The 19,653-nt window shown below is 55.8% G+C and overlaps 2 protein-coding genes across 6 annotated transcripts in view; one reads left to right on the top strand and one right to left on the bottom strand.

The window, feature by feature from the left end:
* The window catches only part of PITPNM3 (PITPNM family member 3), a 101,156-nt gene extending 87,795 nt beyond the window's left edge, over positions 1 to 13,361 (top strand). For both annotated transcript variants that reach the window (XM_065910327.1, XM_065910326.1), the window contains exons 14-20: positions 1,362 to 1,478; positions 3,887 to 4,003; positions 4,306 to 4,454; positions 4,737 to 4,886; positions 6,780 to 6,963; positions 7,378 to 7,506; positions 9,168 to 13,361. In XM_065910327.1, the coding sequence (XP_065766399.1) occupies positions 1,362 to 1,478; positions 3,887 to 4,003; positions 4,306 to 4,454; positions 4,737 to 4,886; positions 6,780 to 6,963; positions 7,378 to 7,506; positions 9,168 to 9,470 (1,149 nt within the window). In that variant the 3' untranslated portion in view covers positions 9,471 to 13,361. The remainder of the gene's footprint in view (positions 1 to 1,361; positions 1,479 to 3,886; positions 4,004 to 4,305; positions 4,455 to 4,736; positions 4,887 to 6,779; positions 6,964 to 7,377; positions 7,507 to 9,167) is intronic.
* Positions 13,362 to 13,485: 124 nt separating this feature from the next.
* Positions 13,486 to 18,114, bottom strand: PIMREG (PICALM interacting mitotic regulator). 4 transcript variants are annotated; one of them, XM_065910330.1, is made up of 6 exons: positions 17,983 to 18,114; positions 17,121 to 17,450; positions 15,768 to 16,063; positions 15,180 to 15,275; positions 14,509 to 14,558; positions 13,486 to 14,130 (listed from the first exon to the last, which is right to left on the bottom strand). In XM_065910330.1, the coding sequence occupies exons 2-5, from the start codon at positions 17,412 to 17,414 to the stop codon at positions 14,525 to 14,527; spliced, it is 720 nt and encodes a 239-aa protein (XP_065766402.1). In that variant the 5' UTR covers positions 17,415 to 17,450; positions 17,983 to 18,114; the 3' UTR covers positions 13,486 to 14,130; positions 14,509 to 14,524. The 4 variants fall into 4 exon arrangements, with proteins under 4 accessions (XP_065766402.1, XP_065766401.1, XP_065766404.1 ...); XM_065910332.1 differs by having other exon boundaries at positions 14,044 to 14,169; XM_065910329.1 differs by lacking the exon at positions 14,509 to 14,558 and having other exon boundaries at positions 13,486 to 14,169.
* Positions 18,115 to 19,653: the final 1,539 nt, after the last annotated feature.

Genomic DNA, 19,653 nt, shown 5'->3' with positions numbered 1-19,653 from the left:
GCTCCACGGCTTACCAACCTGGAAGCTCTCTGAACCCCATCCTTTTGGGTTTTTATGGAGCCTTCGGTACATAGATTCGATTGATTAAATCATGGCCATGGATCATTGAACTCCAACCTCCAGCCCTTTGCAGGAGGTGGTGGTGATGGTGGGGGTGGGACTGAAAGTCGCTGTAATTACAAGGTTGGTTCTCCTGGCAACCAGCCCCATCCTGAGATGTGGTGCAACTCACCTCATTAACCTAACAAAAGACACCTTTGTACCTCTCGCTTAGGAAATTCCAAGGATTTTAGGAGCTTTGTGCCTGAAGCTGGACAAAAACCAAACATTTACTTCTTACAAAAAATCGCAGTATCACAGATTGAGGGAGTCACTGTGGATAGAGAAGTTCAGGGAGGAGTTCCAAGCCCCTCTGGGGAGAGAGGAGGGGCCACTGAAAGAGAAAGAGGAGGACACCCCTTGAGGTCAGAGGTGGATCAGAGTGGATAGATGAGAGGGGCCTCTGAGTGGGGCAGGATGGAGGTCACGGGGCCTTGGCAAGAGTGGCTTCTGTGGAGCCACTGGATCAGAAGCCTGCCTGGAGCTGGGGGAGGGGAGGAGGCAGTGAGGAAGGGGAGATAGTGCAGGCCAAATCTTTTGTGGTCTGTTGCTGTCAAGGAGAACAGGGACAGGTGATGGTTGTTGAAGACAGAGCCTAGAAAGAGGCACTAGAACATATGTTTACTATTTATTTATTTGTTAGATTTTTGAAAAAAAAAAAAAAACAACTATTTGGTTTCCTTTTTTTTTTTTTTTGATCAGGCCGTGCGGCATGAGGGATGTTAGTTCCCTGACTAGGGATCGAACTCACAGCCCCTACATTGGAAGTGCAGAGCCTTAGCCACTGGACCGCCAGCAAAGTCTCTATGGGTGCTAAGGAGACGGGATGCTAATTTAGATGCTAAGGAGAATGAGCCGGTAGTGGGGGGCTAACCAGTGATGCAGGGTTGACAGGGAAGCTTGCTCCATCATGTTCTTGAGCAGGTGGGTGGAGCTGGGACCAGGGCTCCAGCTGGCCTTTGATAAGGGTCACCCACCATGACGGGGGCAGGGGGAAGGCAGTGAATGGGTACAGACCCAGGCGGTTCCTGGGTTGGGGCGTCAAGAGCAGGGGCTGCTCCGGGGCCAGAGCATTTGAGAGATAGTGGTCTGGCCCCAGCTGTCAGGACAGGTGGGCAGTAAGGCTGCCCTGAGGGTCCCAGACTGGGAGGTGGGGGGCCTGGAAAAGGGTCTGGCTGTAAGCTGGAGGGCCCTGACATCAGGGGGCGGAGGGGGAGGGGTTCAGACGGCCTGACCGGCAGTCCTGCTGGGCTGTTGATCAGGTGATGCGCTATGAGAGCGTGAACGTCAAGGAGAGCGCTGGCCTGGACCCCGCGGCACTGAGCCCTGCCAACCCCCGCGAGAAGTGGCTTCGTAAGAGGACCCAGGTCAAGCTGCGGGTATGTGCTTGTCGGAGGCGCCTGCGGGTTGGGGCTGTGGCATCAGGGAGGTGGCGCTGTCCCCAGGGGATGGGGCATCCACATGGCCGGGAAGGGCTTGGGTTATAGAGCTCCACGCTGATACATGCTGGGATTCATGCTTAGACAAGGCCCCCAGGGTTGCTGTAGAGGTGGGGGTGGAGGTGCGGAGCAGATGAGATGGGTGAGCTGGTTCCCCATGGCCTGCCTCCACAGGAGCACCGTGGGTGCAGGTCCAGGGCACTGGAGATGGAGATGAGATGCCGAATGTGGACCTGTATGCCAGGCAGGCCTCTGTAGATGTGCACATGAGTCAGAAAGAGTTCTCCCCACAAGTATGGGGCTCACCGCCTGGGGTGGCATTTGCCAGGACGTAGAGGGAGGCCCCGATTAGGAAGAAGATGGAGAGAGGGATTGTCAGGGTAAGCTGTGCAGGGCGTCTCTGAAGAAGTGTCACCTCTGCAAGGTATTGGAGTATGAGAAGGAGTTCGGTCCACATACATTCATTTACTCAGCAAACAATCATCCATACCCACTTTGTCCCTGGCCTTCTGCCAAGCGGTGGGGCAGAAGGAATATAAAGGAATATAAAGACACAGCCACTGCTATGGTGGGCACTTTTAGTCTTGTGGGAACCTCAGACATGAACCCCAAGAATAGTCTTAAATAGTAGAGGGTGATCCATGAATCAACTCTTTTTTGTAAATATTTTTATTGAGCTATAACCACACTTTACACAATTCACCCACTTAAAGTATGCAATTCAGTGTCTTAGTATATTCACAACTATGTGCAACTATCATCGCAGTTAATTTTAGAACAGCTCATCACCTCCAAAAGAAACCCCTTTACGCTTTAGCCGCTATCCCCCTCCACAGCCCCTTACTCCCACCCCTAACCCTGAGCAACCAGTAATCTTTCTGTGTTTATCGATTCACTTATTCTGGACATTTCATGTAATGCAATCATACAATATGTGGTCTTTTATGTCTGGCTACTTTCATTGAACATGCTTTCAAGGTTCATTCACGTTGTGGCTTGTGTCAGTACTTAATTTCATTTTATGGAATCTTTCCTTGTGTTTATTTCCATGAATGGAATCTTCTGTCATCAGAATTCTTGTTAGGGGGCCTGCATTCCTCACTTGACTAAGTGTCTCCAGGTCAGGGTCCATGACTGGTTCCTCTCTGCATACCCAGAGCCCAGCCCAGGGACCAGCGGGGATGAGGTGCCTGCAGATATTTGTTGAACTATTGAATTAAAATACCGTGGGAATTGAGAGGAGGCAGAGACTGTGTCTGGGGAGTCCCCGAGTGCTTCTTGGAGAGGACCAAGTTGAGTCAGGTCATAGTGGATGGACTGGAATGTGGAGACAGAGGAACAGGGATGCTGTGGAGAGTCAGGGGGCAGGGGGTTTGGGGAATCAATGTGAGCGAAGGCCCTGAGGCCTCTCTGCAGAGCCTGACCTGAAAGAACCAGCTGGGCTTCAAAGGGCAGCAGCATGAGGGGGCACTGAAAAGGTTTCCCAGCAAAGTTTTGATGCCAGGCTCAGGATTTGGAGCGGAGCTTAAAAGTTCTGTGCTTTGTAAAGACAATGAATCTGCCGTGGGGGCCGTGTTTTGAATAAGGGGCTCCTTTAAGATGCTACTAGCAGAGTCCGCGTGAGAGGTACCTGGGGTGTGGGCAGAGACACTGATGTAGGCAGTTTTGTAAAAATTCAGTGGTCTGGGGTGTTGGAACCAGGCTGGGAGTGGTAGGTGGTCCAGGCTGGGAGCTACAGAATGAATTGAAACCAGACATGAAGAAGGAGGGGGGTGCTGGGATATAGTTACAAACAAATGATGCAATGTCCAGAATTGCTCCAGAATAATCTGGAGTGTGTCAGGGGTGAGGTGGGGGATCCTGCAGAGGAAGAAGGGAGCCAGAAGGGCTGTGACTGGTTTCCAGCCACACGAGGCTTCCTACACTGTTCTCCCTACTCTTGACATTTAAATCGCCCACTAAGCGAAGATGGATGGTAAATGGCTACTGGATATGAGCCGTGGTGTGGAAGGAAGAAGCGACGGTGGCTCGTAGTTTCCAGTCTGGCCTTCTAGAAGGATGCCAGGCTCTGAGGACTGGCTGTTAGCTCCAGGCCATGGGGAGCATTAAGAGCAGAGGATGCTCATTTGTGGGAGTCTAGCACTCCTTGGAGATGATATGAAGTTTTTAAGGGTCTGTTTTCTTCAGGGGTTCTGTGGGGACACGTCTTGGAAACTTTAATGGGGTTAATAAGAAAGAAAGGCAAGATTTCACAGGGGACCATCCCTCCAACCCATCCTGAGGACGATGTAAAGAAAAACCAAGGTCAAGTCCCCTTGCAGAGGTGGAGCTGGTTTCTGTCCTTCCAGAATGTCACTGCCAACCACCGGGCCAACGACGTGATTGCTGCTGAAGATGGCCCCCAGGTCCTGGTGGGGAGGTTCATGTACGGGCCCCTCGACATGGTGGCCCTGACCGGCGAGAAGGTACAGAAGCTGGGCCCTCCTTTCCTGGGTACCAGACGGCACCTGGGCCGAGAGCTGCGGGGAGGGGCTGGCTGCACGAGGTGGGAGATGCTCACCCGGGTCAGGGAGGGTGAGTGGGAGTGAGGGATGGACTGGGTGCTTCGGAGAAGCCGGTGTGGCTGCAATGGAGAGAGAAAGGATGGTGGGAGCCAGGAACTAGCATCAGGCGGGGACCCCAAGCTCTGCGGTCTTGGTAGAGAGCTCCCAAGTCCAGCCCCCTCCCCGGCTTTCAGCGAGTCCCCTGGCCCCCTCGCCACCTGCAGGTGGACATCCTGGTGATGGCAGAGCCGTCCTCCGGCCGCTGGGTGCACCTGGACACAGAGATCACCAACAGCAGTGGGCGCATCACATACAGCGTGCCAAGGCCCCGGCGCCTTGGGGTCGGCGTCTACCCCGTCAAGATGGTCGTCAGGTCAGATCCAGGGGACATTCTCACAGTGGTTTCACCCAATTCCATGGCCCTTCCAGGTCTGTCCAGAAGATGGGGTCCTGGGATGCTGTCTTGGGCCCCATCCCTGTCTGCTGGGAGACAGGAAAATGGATGTGGTCACAGCTTTAGCATCAGGAGGTGCCACCCAGTTTCTCTCTCATCCTGGCCCCAATTGAGCTGTGACCCTGGCCAAGGGCTGATGTTGGCCTCAGGCTGACACCTGACCCTGAGTACACAGCTAACCCCCAGGTGGGCACCTTTCAGGGGCGACCAGACCTGCGCGATGAGCTACCTCACAGTGCTGCCCCGGGGCATGGAGTGCGTGGTCTTCAGCATCGACGGCTCCTTTGCAGCCAGCGTGTCCATCATGGGAAGTGACCCCAAGGTCCGGCCGGGGGCAGTGGACGTTGTCCGGTGAGTGCTTCCTTCCTGCAGAGGACATATCCTCTGGGGAAGGAACCAGTGGCTGTGGGGGAGGTGGGCTGTGTTTTTCTAGTTTCCTCTAGGAATTCCACTAGTCTCTGGGCTGGGAGCCAGGAGTTCTAACTTCACCTGCAGGAGTAATTTACTGAAGGTTCTTGAGAAACTCCACCACCTTCCAGCCTTCTGTTCCTCCCTGCCTCCCTCTCTCCATTTATCCTAACACTGTCACGGCATTCTGTGCAGTGAATCAGGACGGGTCTCTTGCATTCAGATCCCAATCAGGATAAAATTGTTATGTTCTGATTACCAATCGCCATGGAGCAAATGGCTCCATTTTTAGTGAGTTATGATAGTAGTTTATTATTCTATGACATCGTTCCATGGATTGATTAGGTTCTGCTGGGAGGTTCTCAGAGGGGGCCTCTCCAGAAATGACAGTCAGCTTGTGGTCTAGGCTGGGGTCATCTAAGGGCTGGATATTCAAGATGTTCAAGATGGGTGATGAACTCATGTATCTTGTGCCTTGGCTGGGGTCTGTCTTTTTCTCTCTCCATATGACTGCTCCAGGTGGCCAGCCTGGGTGGTCTCAGACTAGCCAGACTTGGTACCTGGTGATGGGCTTCCCTGCCGGTAGCTGGCCTACTGTGGTTCCCAGATACCCAGCTGGAAGCTACAAGCCGTCTTAGTACCCAGCCTTGGGATTCAGTGTCTTTTCTACTACACTTGTTCTATTAGTTCTAAGCTAATCCCAGGATCAGCCCAGTCTCAAAGAGGAAGGGAACACATAGAGGTGTGACTACTGGGACACATGGTTCACTGGGGGGCCCATCTTTTGAGACTAGCTAACATACAGTGCCAATCAAGAGACTGGACTTTTTATAGCTGACCGGAGAAAGCAGAGCGGGCTTCCTGGGAGAGGTGGCATTTGAGTCAGGCCTTGAAGGACAGGTGCATATATATTTCAATCCACGCCACTGTACAAAGATGAGCACAAACAGAAAGGCAAAAGGAAGAAAATACAGGACTGAGTTTGACAGGCCAAGGAAGTGAGGACAGGGAAGAACAGACAGTGTGTAGGGATAAGTTCAGGGTCACTGGGTGTTGGAAGCCAGGTTAGGACAGGGTGGGAAGTGTGGCCGGAAACAACCTCCCAGGGCTGTTGTACTGCAGAGAGAGGTGTGAAAGGATTTTGCCAAGAGAAAAACAGAAGAGGTACCACTTGAGTTCCTCCCTCCCTATCTGCCTCCCTCTGATCTTCCGAGGCTGGTTCTGGGCCAGGCTCTGGCACTGATGCAGAAAGAGCTCCTAGTTGGAGGAAACTCACAGTCCCTTGGAAGAAAATAAGTCATGGGCACAAGAAACTGTCCTCCAGGACTCTGAGTCATCAGCGTGCCAAAAGTGGACTGATCCCAGTCCTGGGAGTTCTTGGGGACCAGTTCAATAGTCCTGAGCTGAGGCTCAGAAGTGGAGTTAAAGTGAGAGCGTGGAGTGAAGATGCTGTTTGGTAGAATCAAAGGCTCGCTGATTGGCAAGGAGACGGAGGGAAAGGGAGAAATCCAAGTGGCTTGTCTCTGGCTCCAGAAACTTGAGTGATGACAGTGGCATCAGGGAGAAGGGGACCCAAGTGGAGAGGGCAGGGGTGGGGGAACCAGCGGGGCTGTGGGCATGCAGTTGGCACCTGTGGCCATCTGGGGGAGATGGTTAGGACTCACGGGGCTCAACTCAGGGTGTGGATTTCGGGCTTCCCCTTGTTTTCCCCTACCATGCCCTGGAACAGCTCTTCCAGCTTTTTGGGAGTCTGGGGGAAAGCAAGGGGTGTGGGCTGCTGGGCAGTGGGTGGCTTGCATGGGGCGGGGGCTGGAACCTGCAATATACTCTCGCCAGGCACTGGCAGGACCTGGGCTACATGATCCTCTACATCACCGGGCGGCCGGACATGCAGAAGCAGCGGGTGGTGTCATGGCTGTCCCAGCACAACTTCCCACAGGGCATGATCTTCTTCTCCGACGGGCTGGTGCATGACCCGCTGCGGCAGAAGGCTATCTTCTTGCGCAACCTGATGCAGGAGGTGAGTGTCCAGCGGGGGAGGGGCTTCGTCCGGGGAGGGGTGAGTCCTTGGCCACCCTCCTCCTCAGCCCCTCCTCCTCCCTCAACCTTGGGGGAGCCCCTCCCTTACCCCACATCCTCTGATTGTCCAAGCGGATGCCCAGTTGGCAAAGCACATTCACGTGCATCTCATCAGTCCTTTTACTGCCCAGTGAGGTGTGTATCTCCTCCATCTCCACTGATGGATGAGAACAGAGGGGTTTAGGAAGGGGAGGCCACTGCAGGGAGTGGCCCCTGACGCAAGGTGGACCCGTGACCTGGAGTCTGACTGTGTGCAGAAAAAGGGTCCCCCCACCAGTGCTCCCTGGGGGGACATCTAGGAATCCTTCATGGCAGATGCACTGCCCCCACCCGCATCAGCTATCCTGTGTTTCAGTGTTTCATCAAAATCAGCGCAGCCTACGGCTCCACGAAGGACATCTCTGTCTACAGTGTGCTGGGCCTGCCACCCTCCCAGATCTTCATCGTGGGCCGGCCCACCAAGAAGTACCAAACCCAGTGCCAGGTGGGTGGAAGTGGGGGTGTGGGGCCAGTAAAAGCAGAGAGGGGGAGAAGGTGGTTTATTCCATTGTTTGTTCATTCAGTCACCTGTTCGTTCTTTCATTTGCTCATTCATTCATTCAACAAACACAGCTGGGTACCTGTGTGGGGTGTAGGTGGACTTGGATGTCAAGTCACCCAGTCTAGATTGGGAGATGGAAAAACTAGCCGATAATGATAGTGCAGTGTGGCAGTAGCCATAATGAATGACAGGGGGGTGCAAAGAATTGTGGGCCCTAAAGAGGAGCAGCTAACCCCGACTCAGGGACAAGGTTGATTTTTGAAAGTTGGAAGGAGTTGTCCGTGAAGGGTCTGAGGTTGGAGGAGCCTTTATGACAGAGGCAGCAGCAAAATGAAGGGTCAGGAGGTGGCAGAGCAAGTGTATATTCTGGGAACTAACTGCAAGTGACTCAGCTTGGCTAAGGGTGATGCGGGAGGGAGCAGGGCTTGGAGCGGTGCATCTCGGAGGGCCTGTGTGTCTTGCTCATGATTTAGAGAGATCCCTCAGGCTGGGGCTGGAGGGGGCATCAGAGGAAGGGGAGGGGGAGGGAAGCAGCGGTAGGGTGGCAGCAGGGCAGAGAAGGACAAGGGTTTGAGAGGCACTCCTAAAGCAGGATGGATTGGATTTGGTAACGAAGGGATCAGATTCTCAGGATGGGAGAAAGGGAACGCTAAGGATGGCGCTTGGTTCTGACCTGGGAGACTAGGTGCATGTGTGCTAAGTTGATTCAGTTGTGTCCAGCTCTTTGTGACCCCAGGGACTGTAGCCCGCCAGGCTCCTCTGTCCATGGGATTCTCCAGGCAAGAATACTGGAGTGGGTTGCCATGCCCTCCTCCAGGGCATCTTCCCAACCCAGGGATCAAACCCACGTCTCTTACATATCCTGCACTGGCAGGCGGGTTCTTTACCACGGGCGCCACCTGGGAAGCCCTGGGCAACCAGGCAGGTAGTACCGTTACTGGGATTGAGAAGCAGGCGATTGATAGGAAGGTGATAATGATCTCTTTGCACCATGCTGAGTGGAGGTGCTTGAGAGTGAGCATCAGATAGAAGGGCAGAGATGGTGGGACCTCAGAGTGGGGACCGTTAGAGCAGGGCTTCTCAACTCTAACCTACACGTGGATGACCGGGGGAGCTTGTTAAAATGCACATTCAGATTCCTAGACCTGGGGTGGGGCCTGACTGCCTGTCAAGGGTCCAGGTCCTGCAGATGCTGCTGGTCCACGGCCCACACTTTGAGTAGCAAGGTTCTGCAGGCCCAGCAGAAGGGATTGGCCAGGAGGGCCACTGTGGGGGCCAGGAAAACATCGATGAAGTTTCCTGGGGTAGAAGCTGGAGGAGGGGAGAGACTTACCTTTGGGGGACCTTAGTGAAAGTGACAAGGATGACAGAGCTTCAGGAATCCAGGGAATCCCAGGTGTGACCCATGGGTCAGACCGAAGCACTCAGTTGTGCCAAGCCAGGCAGGGAGCCTCGAAGAGTAATGAGCAACCTGGATCCGGGAGAAGCTGGGAGCTCCAGGGAAGGGGCGTTGTTGGGGCTGGTGAGGGCAGGGGCAGGAGATAGGACCAGGGCCCGCCCGCCCCCGCCCGCCCCCGCTGACCTGACGCCTGTCCCCTCCGCAGTTCCTGAGCGAGGGCTACGCGGCGCACTTGGCGGCGCTGGAGGCCGGCCACCGCTCGCGCCCCAAAAAGAACAGCTCGCGCATGATCCTACGCAAGGGCAGCTTCGGCCTCCACGCTCAGCCGGAGTTCCTGCGGAAGCGCAACCACCTGCGCCGGACCATGTCGGTGCAGCAGCCCGACCCGCCCGCCAACCCCAAGCCCGAGCGGGCCCAGAGCCAGCCCGAGTCCGACAAGGACCACGAGCGGCCCCTGCCCGCGCTCAGCTGGGCGCGCGGGCCCCCCAAGTTCGAGTCGGTGCCCTGAGGGCCGGGCGGTGCAGCAGAGCAGGGGGTGGGGGGCCCACCAGGGCTGCCTGCGGGGACGGGAGGGGCTGCCTTGTCCCCGGCAGACACAGGCTGTTTCCTGCTTTTTCCCTCCCGTGTCTGTCCAGCAAAGTGTCCAACCAGCGAGGCGGGAGGGACCCTGCCTAGCCTTGGCGGGGAGGCTCCCTGGGCGGCAAAGGGGTGAGATCCAGAGGTCTCAATGCAGTCGCGGCTGCTCCCTTAGGCCTGCAACGCAAGCCCCAGTCAGGGTGGATGTCTGTGTAACCCCCCGGGGGCAGGCTTGCCCGGAGCCCGAGTGTTTGACAAAGTCGACCCTCTCTCTGAGTTCCGGAGGCTTCGGCAGTGATGGTTGGCAGGCCCTAAAGGGAGGCGCCCCCGGATCAGGGACCAAAAGCCACTGGCAAGTGCAGCTTCTTGGTTGCCTGCTGGGGTGAGGGGAGGGGGGGCAAGTGGCATTTGTGCCCGCCCCCCGGCGACATCCCAGGTCACCATCCTGGGCCTGGCTCTCCTGTGGCCAAGGGGCCACTTTCTGGGAGTGAGAGGATGTCCGGTAGGTTCATCCTGTGTTTGAGTTGTCTGTCCACAGATGGTTGGGGGTGGGGTCTGGTGCTGACGGTCTGTCCTCCTGCAGCTGTCTATTGTCCCCCTTTTCTTGTCCTCCGTATCCTCGCCTTTCTCCCGGAGCCCTGGAGGACACTCCTGCCTCTTTCCAGAGTCCTGCCTGGTGCCGTCTGCCATGAGGCTGAGGCCCTGGGCTCTGGCCTGGCTGGGCTGGCCGGGAACCCTTGAGCCTGTTGCTTGCCTCGCTGGGCCCTGCCTTCCTTCTGTAATTGGAGGGGTCTCCCCTGCTGAGATCGTGGGGCGTTTTTGACTCCTAGGCTGCCCTGCACTTCTGCCCTCTGTGGCATTTCAGGCCTAAGAGCCCTTCAGAGTGCCCAGTGATCTATACCCTCCCCGCAGACTGAGAGGGGGGCTCTGGGGGCCATTGCCCCACCACTTCCAAGGAAGCCCCTCTGCGGGGGTTGCTGGGAAGGGGAGTCCCTGCTCTGTGGAGAGGTTTGCTTTGCACTGATGCCCAAACTTGATGTCCCAGGAACAGAGACATCTCCCAGCAGGCCCTGGCCTGGCTCCTCCTCCCCAGCTCGGCTCAGAGTGATTTCTCCCTTTGGCTCTTGGAAGGTAGACAGCTGAGGTCCCAGAGCTCCGGGGGTTCATGTAATTTTGGCTCAAACTGTTGTGTTCTCTGCCCTTCCCCCAGCCACTCAGCTTGGTTTAATGCCTATAACCTCCTCTTGGGTCGTCCCTTGAGGTTGGCAGGGCTTGGGTCTCCTGGGGTTCCCTCCAATTCTGCCCAGGCCTTCCTGCTGCTGAGCCCCTGGCCAGGGCATTGGTCTCCTGCACTTCTCCTGCTCCCTGGCCCAGACCCACGCCTGCCCATGTGGGGTGCTTCCCGGGCCGCCTCTCAGTCCCTGCAGGCTGCCGCTGAGGCTGGTCCAGCTCTTTCGGCCGGGCTCTGTGTCGGGGGCTGGGCTGCCCCAGGGCCCAGACGTCTGTATGCCCAGCAGGCACCTGTGTCGCTCACTGTTGCTTCTGCTGTCTACCTCTCGCAGCTCTCATGTGGCCAGGGTCCCCCCGGTGGCGGCTGCTGGTGGGGGCAACTGGACCTGCTGTTGTGAATCACCTGGCACACTCGACGCCCCTCTGGGGCTGGAGGGGTCCGGGCTCCCAGCCCTCACTCCTGCCCTGCGAGAACTGTCTTCTCCAGCTCCACTTCCAGTGCTGCATCTGCACCCAAACCCAGAGCTGCTGGCAAGTCTGTCGAGGAAGGGTGATCACCCCCAGCTTCTTCTCTGGTTCTGCCTTCTGGTGGTTCACGACGGGCCCATCCTTCCTTTAACATTTCATCCTTCTTGGCTCTCCATTGGGCACCAGCTCCTATGGCATAGTCACCCCAAAGCCAATCTCTCCCCTCCTTTCCAAAATAGGCCCCGAATTAAACTCACACAGACATGGTCTGCTTCTCTGAAATCCATCTCCTTTTTGCAGAAGCCACTGATGTGTTACTCTCAAGTGATGAAATAATTAGCGTGAGATACTTCTCCTCCAGTAAGAGTACCTCTACCCCTTTTTTTTCCTGAGAACCCAGCCTGGGAGCAAGAGAGGCTGGGACCCTGAAGAATTTGGAGTCTGGGGGAGCAGGGTTCTGTGGTTGTGGGGGTCAGAGCTGGGACGTGAGCCCCAGCAGGAGGGCCCACAGCCCTTCCCTTCCAGAGCTCCAGTGTGGGGCTCTGACAACTTGCACCTTGATGTGGAAGGTGTACAATGAGGTATTCTGAACACAGTGCTTTGGGAGCTGCAGTTGGTGTGTGTGAATGTGTGTACGTGGGGTTCTGTATAGTGATCAGATTCGTCTCAGTACTGCTTTCATGGCAACTCTGTAACCAACATGCACTTTCTCTGCTAGTGGTTTGTTTGATTTTTGTCCATCCAGTTGAGTTGGAGAGAAACAAAGAACCAACCTGTGTTCTCTGGAGGGGCTGCCGCCGCCTCTCCCGGAGTAGTTCTGTGACCCCCACTCTGGCTGTTTTCTAGAGAATCCTTCCGGCTCCTGGTGTGCCTGCTCCCAGGGCTGGAAAACAGATCTTCCCGCCTGACCAAAGCTCCTTGTTTCTTGTGTGGCATGTTTGTTCTTCCTAGTCCTGGGGGGCTATCCCGATAGATGGCCTGCCTGCCGCCTTTCCCTACCTTCGCCCTGTTGGGGGTTCAGGGTGCATCTGTAGCTAGGGCCTGCTCTTCCAACCTCATGGCATTTTTCTAAAGATCTCAACTCCTCTCTTAGGCTCCGCAACAGATACATTGAAAAAAAAAAAGTTGGACTCTTTCATGCATTTGGATAAATGGCCCTCCAGTCTGGATGCTGGGCTACAGAAAATAAACAGTTTTGAATCCCAGTTATTCCAGACATTACTGGGGGTGGGCTCTAGGAAAGAGGGGAGGCTGGATCTCATGGTTTTTAAACTGTACTTTTACCACTTTGGAGCCCAGACCCACGCCCTGGAAGTACCCTGCCGACAAAACATGGCACCACTGTTTCAATGGAAGCCGGACCCCGAGGCATGTGGAAATGGGTCCCGAGGTGGTGCCGGTTTTGCAGGGACACTCACCCACCCAGCCCAGGTGCAGCTCCGCCCGGGAGGGGTGCCTTGCCTGCGGAGCCTCAACTTGACCCCGCCTTAAATGACCAACCTTCCTGCAGAATCCCCGGGGGGTTGGGGTGCCAAGTGCTCTGGAAACCTATTCTCTTTTGGCTCAACCAAAAGAAACGTCCCCTCCCCTTCCCCTGACCCCGGGCATGGGGCAACTTTCTTAAAAATCCTAAGTAGGGTTCAGTTCAAACAGGGAGGCATGGCCTGGGTCCTTGACTCCTGGCTGAGAAACCAACAGGGTGATTGGAAAAAAAAAAAATCAAGAGTTTGTCCCCCACCCTCATCACACAAGGAGAGGCAGGTGACATCAAGGAGGGGTGGGACAGTAGGGCGGCGGGCTGGTGGGGACTCCTACCCTCGGACCCCGCTGTCCTTGTGTGTGTTAACTCGGCGATGGCAGCCCGTCTGATCTTGTCTGTCTGACTGTTCCTAAGTGTGTAACTCGCAGTATTATTTGTGGTGGATGGTTCTGTGGTGAAAAAGGTTTATTCTATTTCTCATGGCTGCCTTGTACAAAAATCCGTTAGAAAAGAAAATGTAAAATACGAGATTTCTAACAAGACAAAAACAGCACTATGAAGTTAAAAAGATTTTTACAACTGGTCTTGATTTTGATGTGAGCTGGTTTTTAACTCTCAAATGTTGTCACTTAAATAAAAACCTTATTTGCCTTTAAAACATGCTTTGCTCTGAACCAAGCTGAGAGAACGTTCCCATTGCTTGTGTTCTCCCTGATCTGGGGGCAGGCTGGCTCAGAGTCGGGGTGGGTGATAACAAACAGATGCCAACTACAGAAAGAGTCTTTATTATGAAAAAGCAGTGTTACCCAGGAAAGTCATGCACTGGCTTCTTTCTAATAAAATGACAGATTTCTTAAATAATTTACAAAGGGCAGAAATCACTATTGAATAGTGTGTGCCCTCTATGCTCACAGTGCCCTGTACTGAGAATGAGAATGGGTCCCTGTGGACCCAGGATCTTGGGGTCTGGAAACCTCTCCCATCCCTCCTTCTGGGATTCTTGCCTGGGATGTAGGGCTACATCTGGGTTCTCAAGAGCCCCTGCACTGGTGATAATATGGTCTGACTCTTTGTAGACCCCACTCCTGGATACATAGCTGAAGCTCTCAAATATTACCTGCCATCTGCACTTCATGTTGCAAACGATGCAAATGTAAAGCTCATATGTGGGTTGAGTTCCTAAGCCCCAAAGGGAAGTAGAATGAATGGTTCCCCCCACCCCTCCGAGATCTCCCTGAGTTGCTTGCAGGCTGTGACCGGTGGTCCCTGGCGGGCCGGGAGGTGGCTGAAGCAGGAGAGCAGGGGCCCCCAAGCAGCCCCCGCCTGGGGCCTTGTGAGTCACGTCCTTGTTTGTGGCAGCTCAGGGGCACCACCAGCTCCTGGGTCCTCCAGGAACTCCCGGGAGGTGTGGATCCTGGGTGTGAGGGCATGGTGGTCAGCCATGGCTTGCTTCCTGCAAGACAGAGCTCCTTCACACCCCAGGGGAAGTGGGAACACCAGAGACTGCCCCCCCAAATGAGATTCTGGAAGGTGGTTGTGGCTATTGGGGGCGCCCCCCATGTGTGCTCCATCAGTGATGGGCTCAGCCACAGCCCTGGCTCCCAGCAGATCAGAGGATTTGCATGCTTTCGGCTCTGCAGGGCCCATCCACTCTGCATCTTTTTCCAGCAAAGACTCAGCTCCTTAACATGCCTCCAGATATGCCTATGAGCTCATGGAGGAAGAGAAGAAGGAGGAGGAGGGGGAAGGAGAAGAAAGACACTGAGAAAGAGGCTTGGAAGGAGGGCATTACCTGAAGGGCGCTGTCCTCAGTCTCGGATGAGAGAAACAGTCATGTCGCCACTAGAGGTGGGAAAGCAGTGGGGACAGGTGCTGCTGTCTGTCCTGGGTGCTGCAGGCTCTGAGGGACCCTCCCCACCCAGGCTAGACAAGACCAGACCTGGCAGTGTGGCTGGTAAAATTCCCGCTTGGCACGTAGTCAGCGCCAGCAGGGACCCACCTCAGAGCCTATCATAGCCATGTATGTATGACCCCAGTTAGGGCAGCTCCAGACCCAAGTGCTGCCCCAGGACAGGGTCCTAAGCAGCCAGACCAGGCATTTCACAGCAGCCACATTGCTTTCCCCAGTTCCAGAGTGGGCATGATGGAGAGGAACCATGGAGAGTGAGTGGTGGAAGGGTGGATCTTTCAGGAATCAGGTACCTGGTCACATGTGATGGACACATGTTGGGGCCCAAGGCCCAGGGGGCCACATCCATCCAGATGTGTCCTTAACTACCACTCCAACCTAAGTATTTGATCAAGGAGGAGACCAAGGCATGTGGCAGAGGTTCAGAGAGGGAGAGAGATGGTTAGACTCACACAGCAGGGCAGAGTCTGAATAAGAGACCTGCCTGAAAAAGTGGCCTGGCTCGCAGGGGACCTTCCTGGCCATGTCCTTTGAAGCATGGTAAGCTGGCTCACCTGTCCTCTGCTACGATGGCCTCATCTAGCTCTTGGGACACCTTCTGGAGATGCCGGATTCCTGCCCCCACAGGCTCCAGGTCACTGTCAGACTCGCTGGATAGAAGGAAAAGCCACGCGTATCAGTCACTAGCTGGAAACCTGTGGCAGGAACCTATTCTAACCCAGGACTGGGACCTGGTGTACAGGCCCCAGAGATGACCAGTGTGGACTGGGAACTGATCACCCCAGACCCCCATTCCAGAAAGCGTCATCAGAGAGGCTTGGAGCAGATGACAGAGAGCAGCTGGAGGCCACTGTCAAGGGTAGATGGTCCTGCAGATAGGTGAGCCTCCACCCCCTGCCCCGCCAGGTGGCTTCAAAAACTTTTGGTGGAGCTTGGGTGACTGCGATACTCTCAGAGTTAAGCTCACTTCTTCCTTTGGCAGGTGGGGAAACTCAGGCCCAGAAGGACCTCCCCAGGTCCCCCATAGTGGGGTGCAGAGCTGAGCCAGAGCATGGATATGGCTCAGCTCAGGGTGTCCTGGAGGGGCTCAGCAGCCCCCAGGGACCAGTTAGTATTTGAGGGGCAGGCACTACCCCACTTACCTAGGGGAGCAGAGGCGCTCTGCCGAGGAGTAGGGGCTCCGAAAGGCAGCCTCCCTCCTGGACCGTCGCCAAGGGTGGGCATGGGGGCCCATCTGGGCAGAGAGGTGGTGGTACTCTTTCTTCCAGGGATCCAGGGTTGAGAGGGCAGGGGCGGCCACAGATAACCTGGTGCTCCTCTGGCTCAGACTGCGAGCTGGGGGGCTACTGCCCTTCTGGGCCCCTCTCTTCCTCCTCCTGGCTTTCACCTGGGTTTCCACCAGCCACTTGGTGCCACTTTGGCAGGACTCCTGGATCTTCTGTGACCGGTACATGGAAAAGTCAATGTGGACAAGCCAGGAGTGGTTGGACAAGCCAGCCTGGTTCCTCAGGGCATCCCTTAACCCCTCAGCCCACCAGCTGGTCCTACAGATCCAGGCAGCCTTTAGGCTCAGGGTGAGGGATGCAAATGAATCCATGAGGCCACAGGTCCATGGCAGGGACCCAGCCTGCATTGGTCTAAATCCAAACCCTCTTTCTGAACAGATTGACCCAGACTCAAAGGGGAGGCCTGGGGGAGACCAGACCTACCCCGAGGAGACAGTGAAATAATTCTAAACATGTTTGGCACACGCCCTACCTTCTCAAGCCCTGCCTTTCTCTCTGTCCTCCAGCCATACCCAGACTAAGTTCCTGCCAGTTCTCTTCAGCATCTTGCTCTCCCTCAACCGTGGGTCTGGACTATTTCACCTGTCTTGTACACTCCTCACACCTACTCATACCTCCCCTTTCCTGGGCGAATTCCATGGAGTCACCTCCTCTGGGAAGCCTTCACTGACTAAGCTTGTTTTTGGTGTTCCCTCACAATTAGTCCTTTGCATGCAATTTCCTATCACAGTATAGCTCTATCATCTTGTCTCATGATGTTCTGTTTCCTCCACAACACTGTTTTCATTCATTCATTCAGCTATTTGTTGAGCACCTACTGTGTGCCATGGGCTTCCCAGATGGCGCTAGTGGTAAAGAAACCACCTGCCAGTGCAGAAGAGATAAGAGATGTGGGCTCGATCCCTGGATTGTGAAGGTCCCCTGGAGGAGGGCATGGCAACCCATTCTGGTATTCTTGCCTAGATAATCCCATGGACAGAGGAGTCTGGTGGGCTACAGTCCATAGCGTAACAAAGAGTCAGACACGACTGAAGCGACTTAGCAGGCACGCACTAGTGTGTACCAGGAATTGCTTAGAGAGCTGGGGACACAGTAATAAATCAAGAACCCTGTCTTCACAGAGTCTATATTCTCAGGGGCTCTTTGGGGGCAGTCATTATTCGGCATCAAGGAAGCCCTCCATCCATACCTGGACATGGTCGGCATTACCTGGGACATGGCACCCAAGGTGCTCTTAGCTGAGCGAGCTGCAGCCTGGAGGCCCTGCTGCCCTGGCTCTGGGGTTTCCAGGCGTTTCCAGGAGTGGCCCACCCCGAGGTTGAGGCTGACTGCTCTCAGGGGCAGCCGCCTCTGGAACTGTCTGCACAGGGAGCCCAGGGCCCCGCTGGAGGTGTCCGGGTGGCTGGCCACAGGCTGCAGGGCCTCGCTCTCCTCCAACCGCTCCTGGTTCTGAAGAGAACTCCGACGCAGGGAAACCCCTACGGCTGGCCACCGAGAAGCCATCTGACTGGCCAAGAGTCTGTTCTGTTCCCACAGAACCTGGGGAGGAGATCAATGGGAGATCAGCAAGGTATTCCCCCATCCCACTCCCAGGATCCAGCGAGACACTGGGTACCAGGGAAGAGATTCCCGTCCTGGGGCCCATGGGGTGGGGCGCTTGTCAATCGTGGGTGCAGGAAGGAGGAATTCTTCCTAGAAGTGAGGTCAGCGAGGCCTGGGAGAGGGCAGAGTCTGGACAAGGCCGGCCAGCAAGTCCCTTGCTGTAAGTGTCTGAATCAACTGTCTTTTCATCCCAGCCTACTTTCCGTTATCTGCCTCAGGCTGGGAGGGAGGCAGTCAGGACCCGCCGGCCGTCGCCGAGCCTCAGCACTTGGCCTAAGGCTGGTCTAGGGACTCTTTCACGAGCTCGCCCTGACCCGGTGCGCGGCGGTGGGCTGACCAGACATCCCGATGTCCACCCGGCTATACCCAGAAGCTCCGCATGCCGTGCCCGTCCTAACTAGAGGTCCCCCATCCCACCTGCTCCCGTCCCTTCTGAACAGAGCCCCATCACGCCTCGGCCCGCACTCACCCAACAGCTCCCAAGGCTGACCAGACGACGAGCACAGCCGCTCCTCGCCCATCCAGTCGATTTGAAACACCGCGCGGATCCGCCCCCCTGGTCCTGTCCTCACAGCTGATTGGCTCTGTCCCCGCCTCGCGGCCACGCCAGGGATCCGATTGGCCCCTGCGCCAGCGGCTGTGAATCCTGCTCTCGGATTGGCCCAGCCATCCTCATTCATCCTCTGGAGGCCCGATGGGCAGGGAGCCACGCCTAGAGGACCCTTTGTATCTGCGGGTCCCGGCCGAGTTTCCTGCAGAATCCGTAGCCCGCGCCGGCTCAGCCCCGGCGCCACCTACTGACGGTCGGTCTCGGGCCACTGGACCCCATCCTTAACTTATAAAGGGTTCTGGCTGGCCTGACTGGGCGGGGCGAGGCGGGGTCCCCGGCTCCTAAGGGTCCCTCCCGTCCTGCCTGAAGGTCTCAGTGGTTTTGTCAGAAAGAGCCTGGGCTGGCAACTCGGAGCCTTGGGTTGCTGTGGAAATTTTGCTTCAAACTTCCCTTGTGACCTTCTGCCTTCCTGAGACTGCCCTTCAGTTCCCCAACCTTGCCACCCGCACGGAAAACCCATCCTGGAAGAGGGGACAGACTGCGTGCACCCCCAGCCCCTACCCCCATTCCAAGTACTCCCCCCAACCCTGTCCCGCTGATCATCCCCTTTATCCAGCTGAGTGCCTCCCTCCTTCCCTTTAGCTTCCAAGCTAAAAAATTCACCATTTAGAAAGTCCCCTCCCCCTCAAAGTAGCCCCTATTCCGTTTCCCCACTGCCTTCCTCACTCCCCTGCTCACCTGGAACCTAGCCCCCGCCCCATACGCACACCCCCCATTCCCGAGTTTCAACTTATGGGTCCCTTGAAGGTCAGTCCTTAACCCTGTTCTTCACCTCTGGGTCATCTCCCTCACACCCTGGTAAAGGGGCTCTCCCCATGGGAGGAGACCGATCCAAAGGAGTCACTTACTATGCACCTGGCCAGAGAATCTGCCTGTCAGTGCAGGAGAGGAGGGAGACATGGGTTCGATCCCTGGGTCGGGAAGATCCCCTGGAGAAGGGAATGGCAAACCACTCCAGTATTCTTGCCTAGAAAATTTCATGGACAGAGCAGCCTGGAGGGCTACAGTCTATGGGGTCCCAAAGAGTTGGACTGGAGAAGGAAATGGCAACCCACTCCAGTGTTCTTGCCTGGAGAATCCCATGGACAGAAGAGCCTGGCAGGCTATAGTTTATGGGGTCGCAAGAGTGGGACACGACTGAGCGGCTAAGCACAGCACAGACTTGGACACGGCTGAGCACACGCACGCAGGCAGTGTGCACCAGGCACTAATGTCCCCAGCACTTTACAGGAGGGATTCCAGAGCCCCTTCCTGCAGCCTAGGACTAGATGAGGAAATGGAGGTGTGGGGAGGTCAAGAGGGACCTCAATTTTCCCATTTATATGCAGTAAGGATTCAAACTCTGTCACCCTGGGACCAGGGTTCATGAACCTCTCCAGCATAGCACATGGCCTGTCCTCAGCCTGCACCTCTCCCCACAGTTGTATCCACCCAGCACCTGGCTCCCCTTCTCCTTCTCCTGGGTGCTGTGGGCACCTTAAACCAACATGCTCCAACAAGGTCACGCTGGTGTCTCTCAACCCCCCTTTC

Source organism: Muntiacus reevesi, chromosome 18, assembly GCF_963930625.1.
Source record: "Muntiacus reevesi chromosome 18, mMunRee1.1, whole genome shotgun sequence".
Taxonomy (NCBI): Eukaryota; Metazoa; Chordata; class Mammalia; order Artiodactyla; family Cervidae; genus Muntiacus; species Muntiacus reevesi.
The sequence above is the reverse complement of the archived record's forward strand: the minus strand, read 5'-3'. Positions and strand labels throughout refer to the sequence as shown.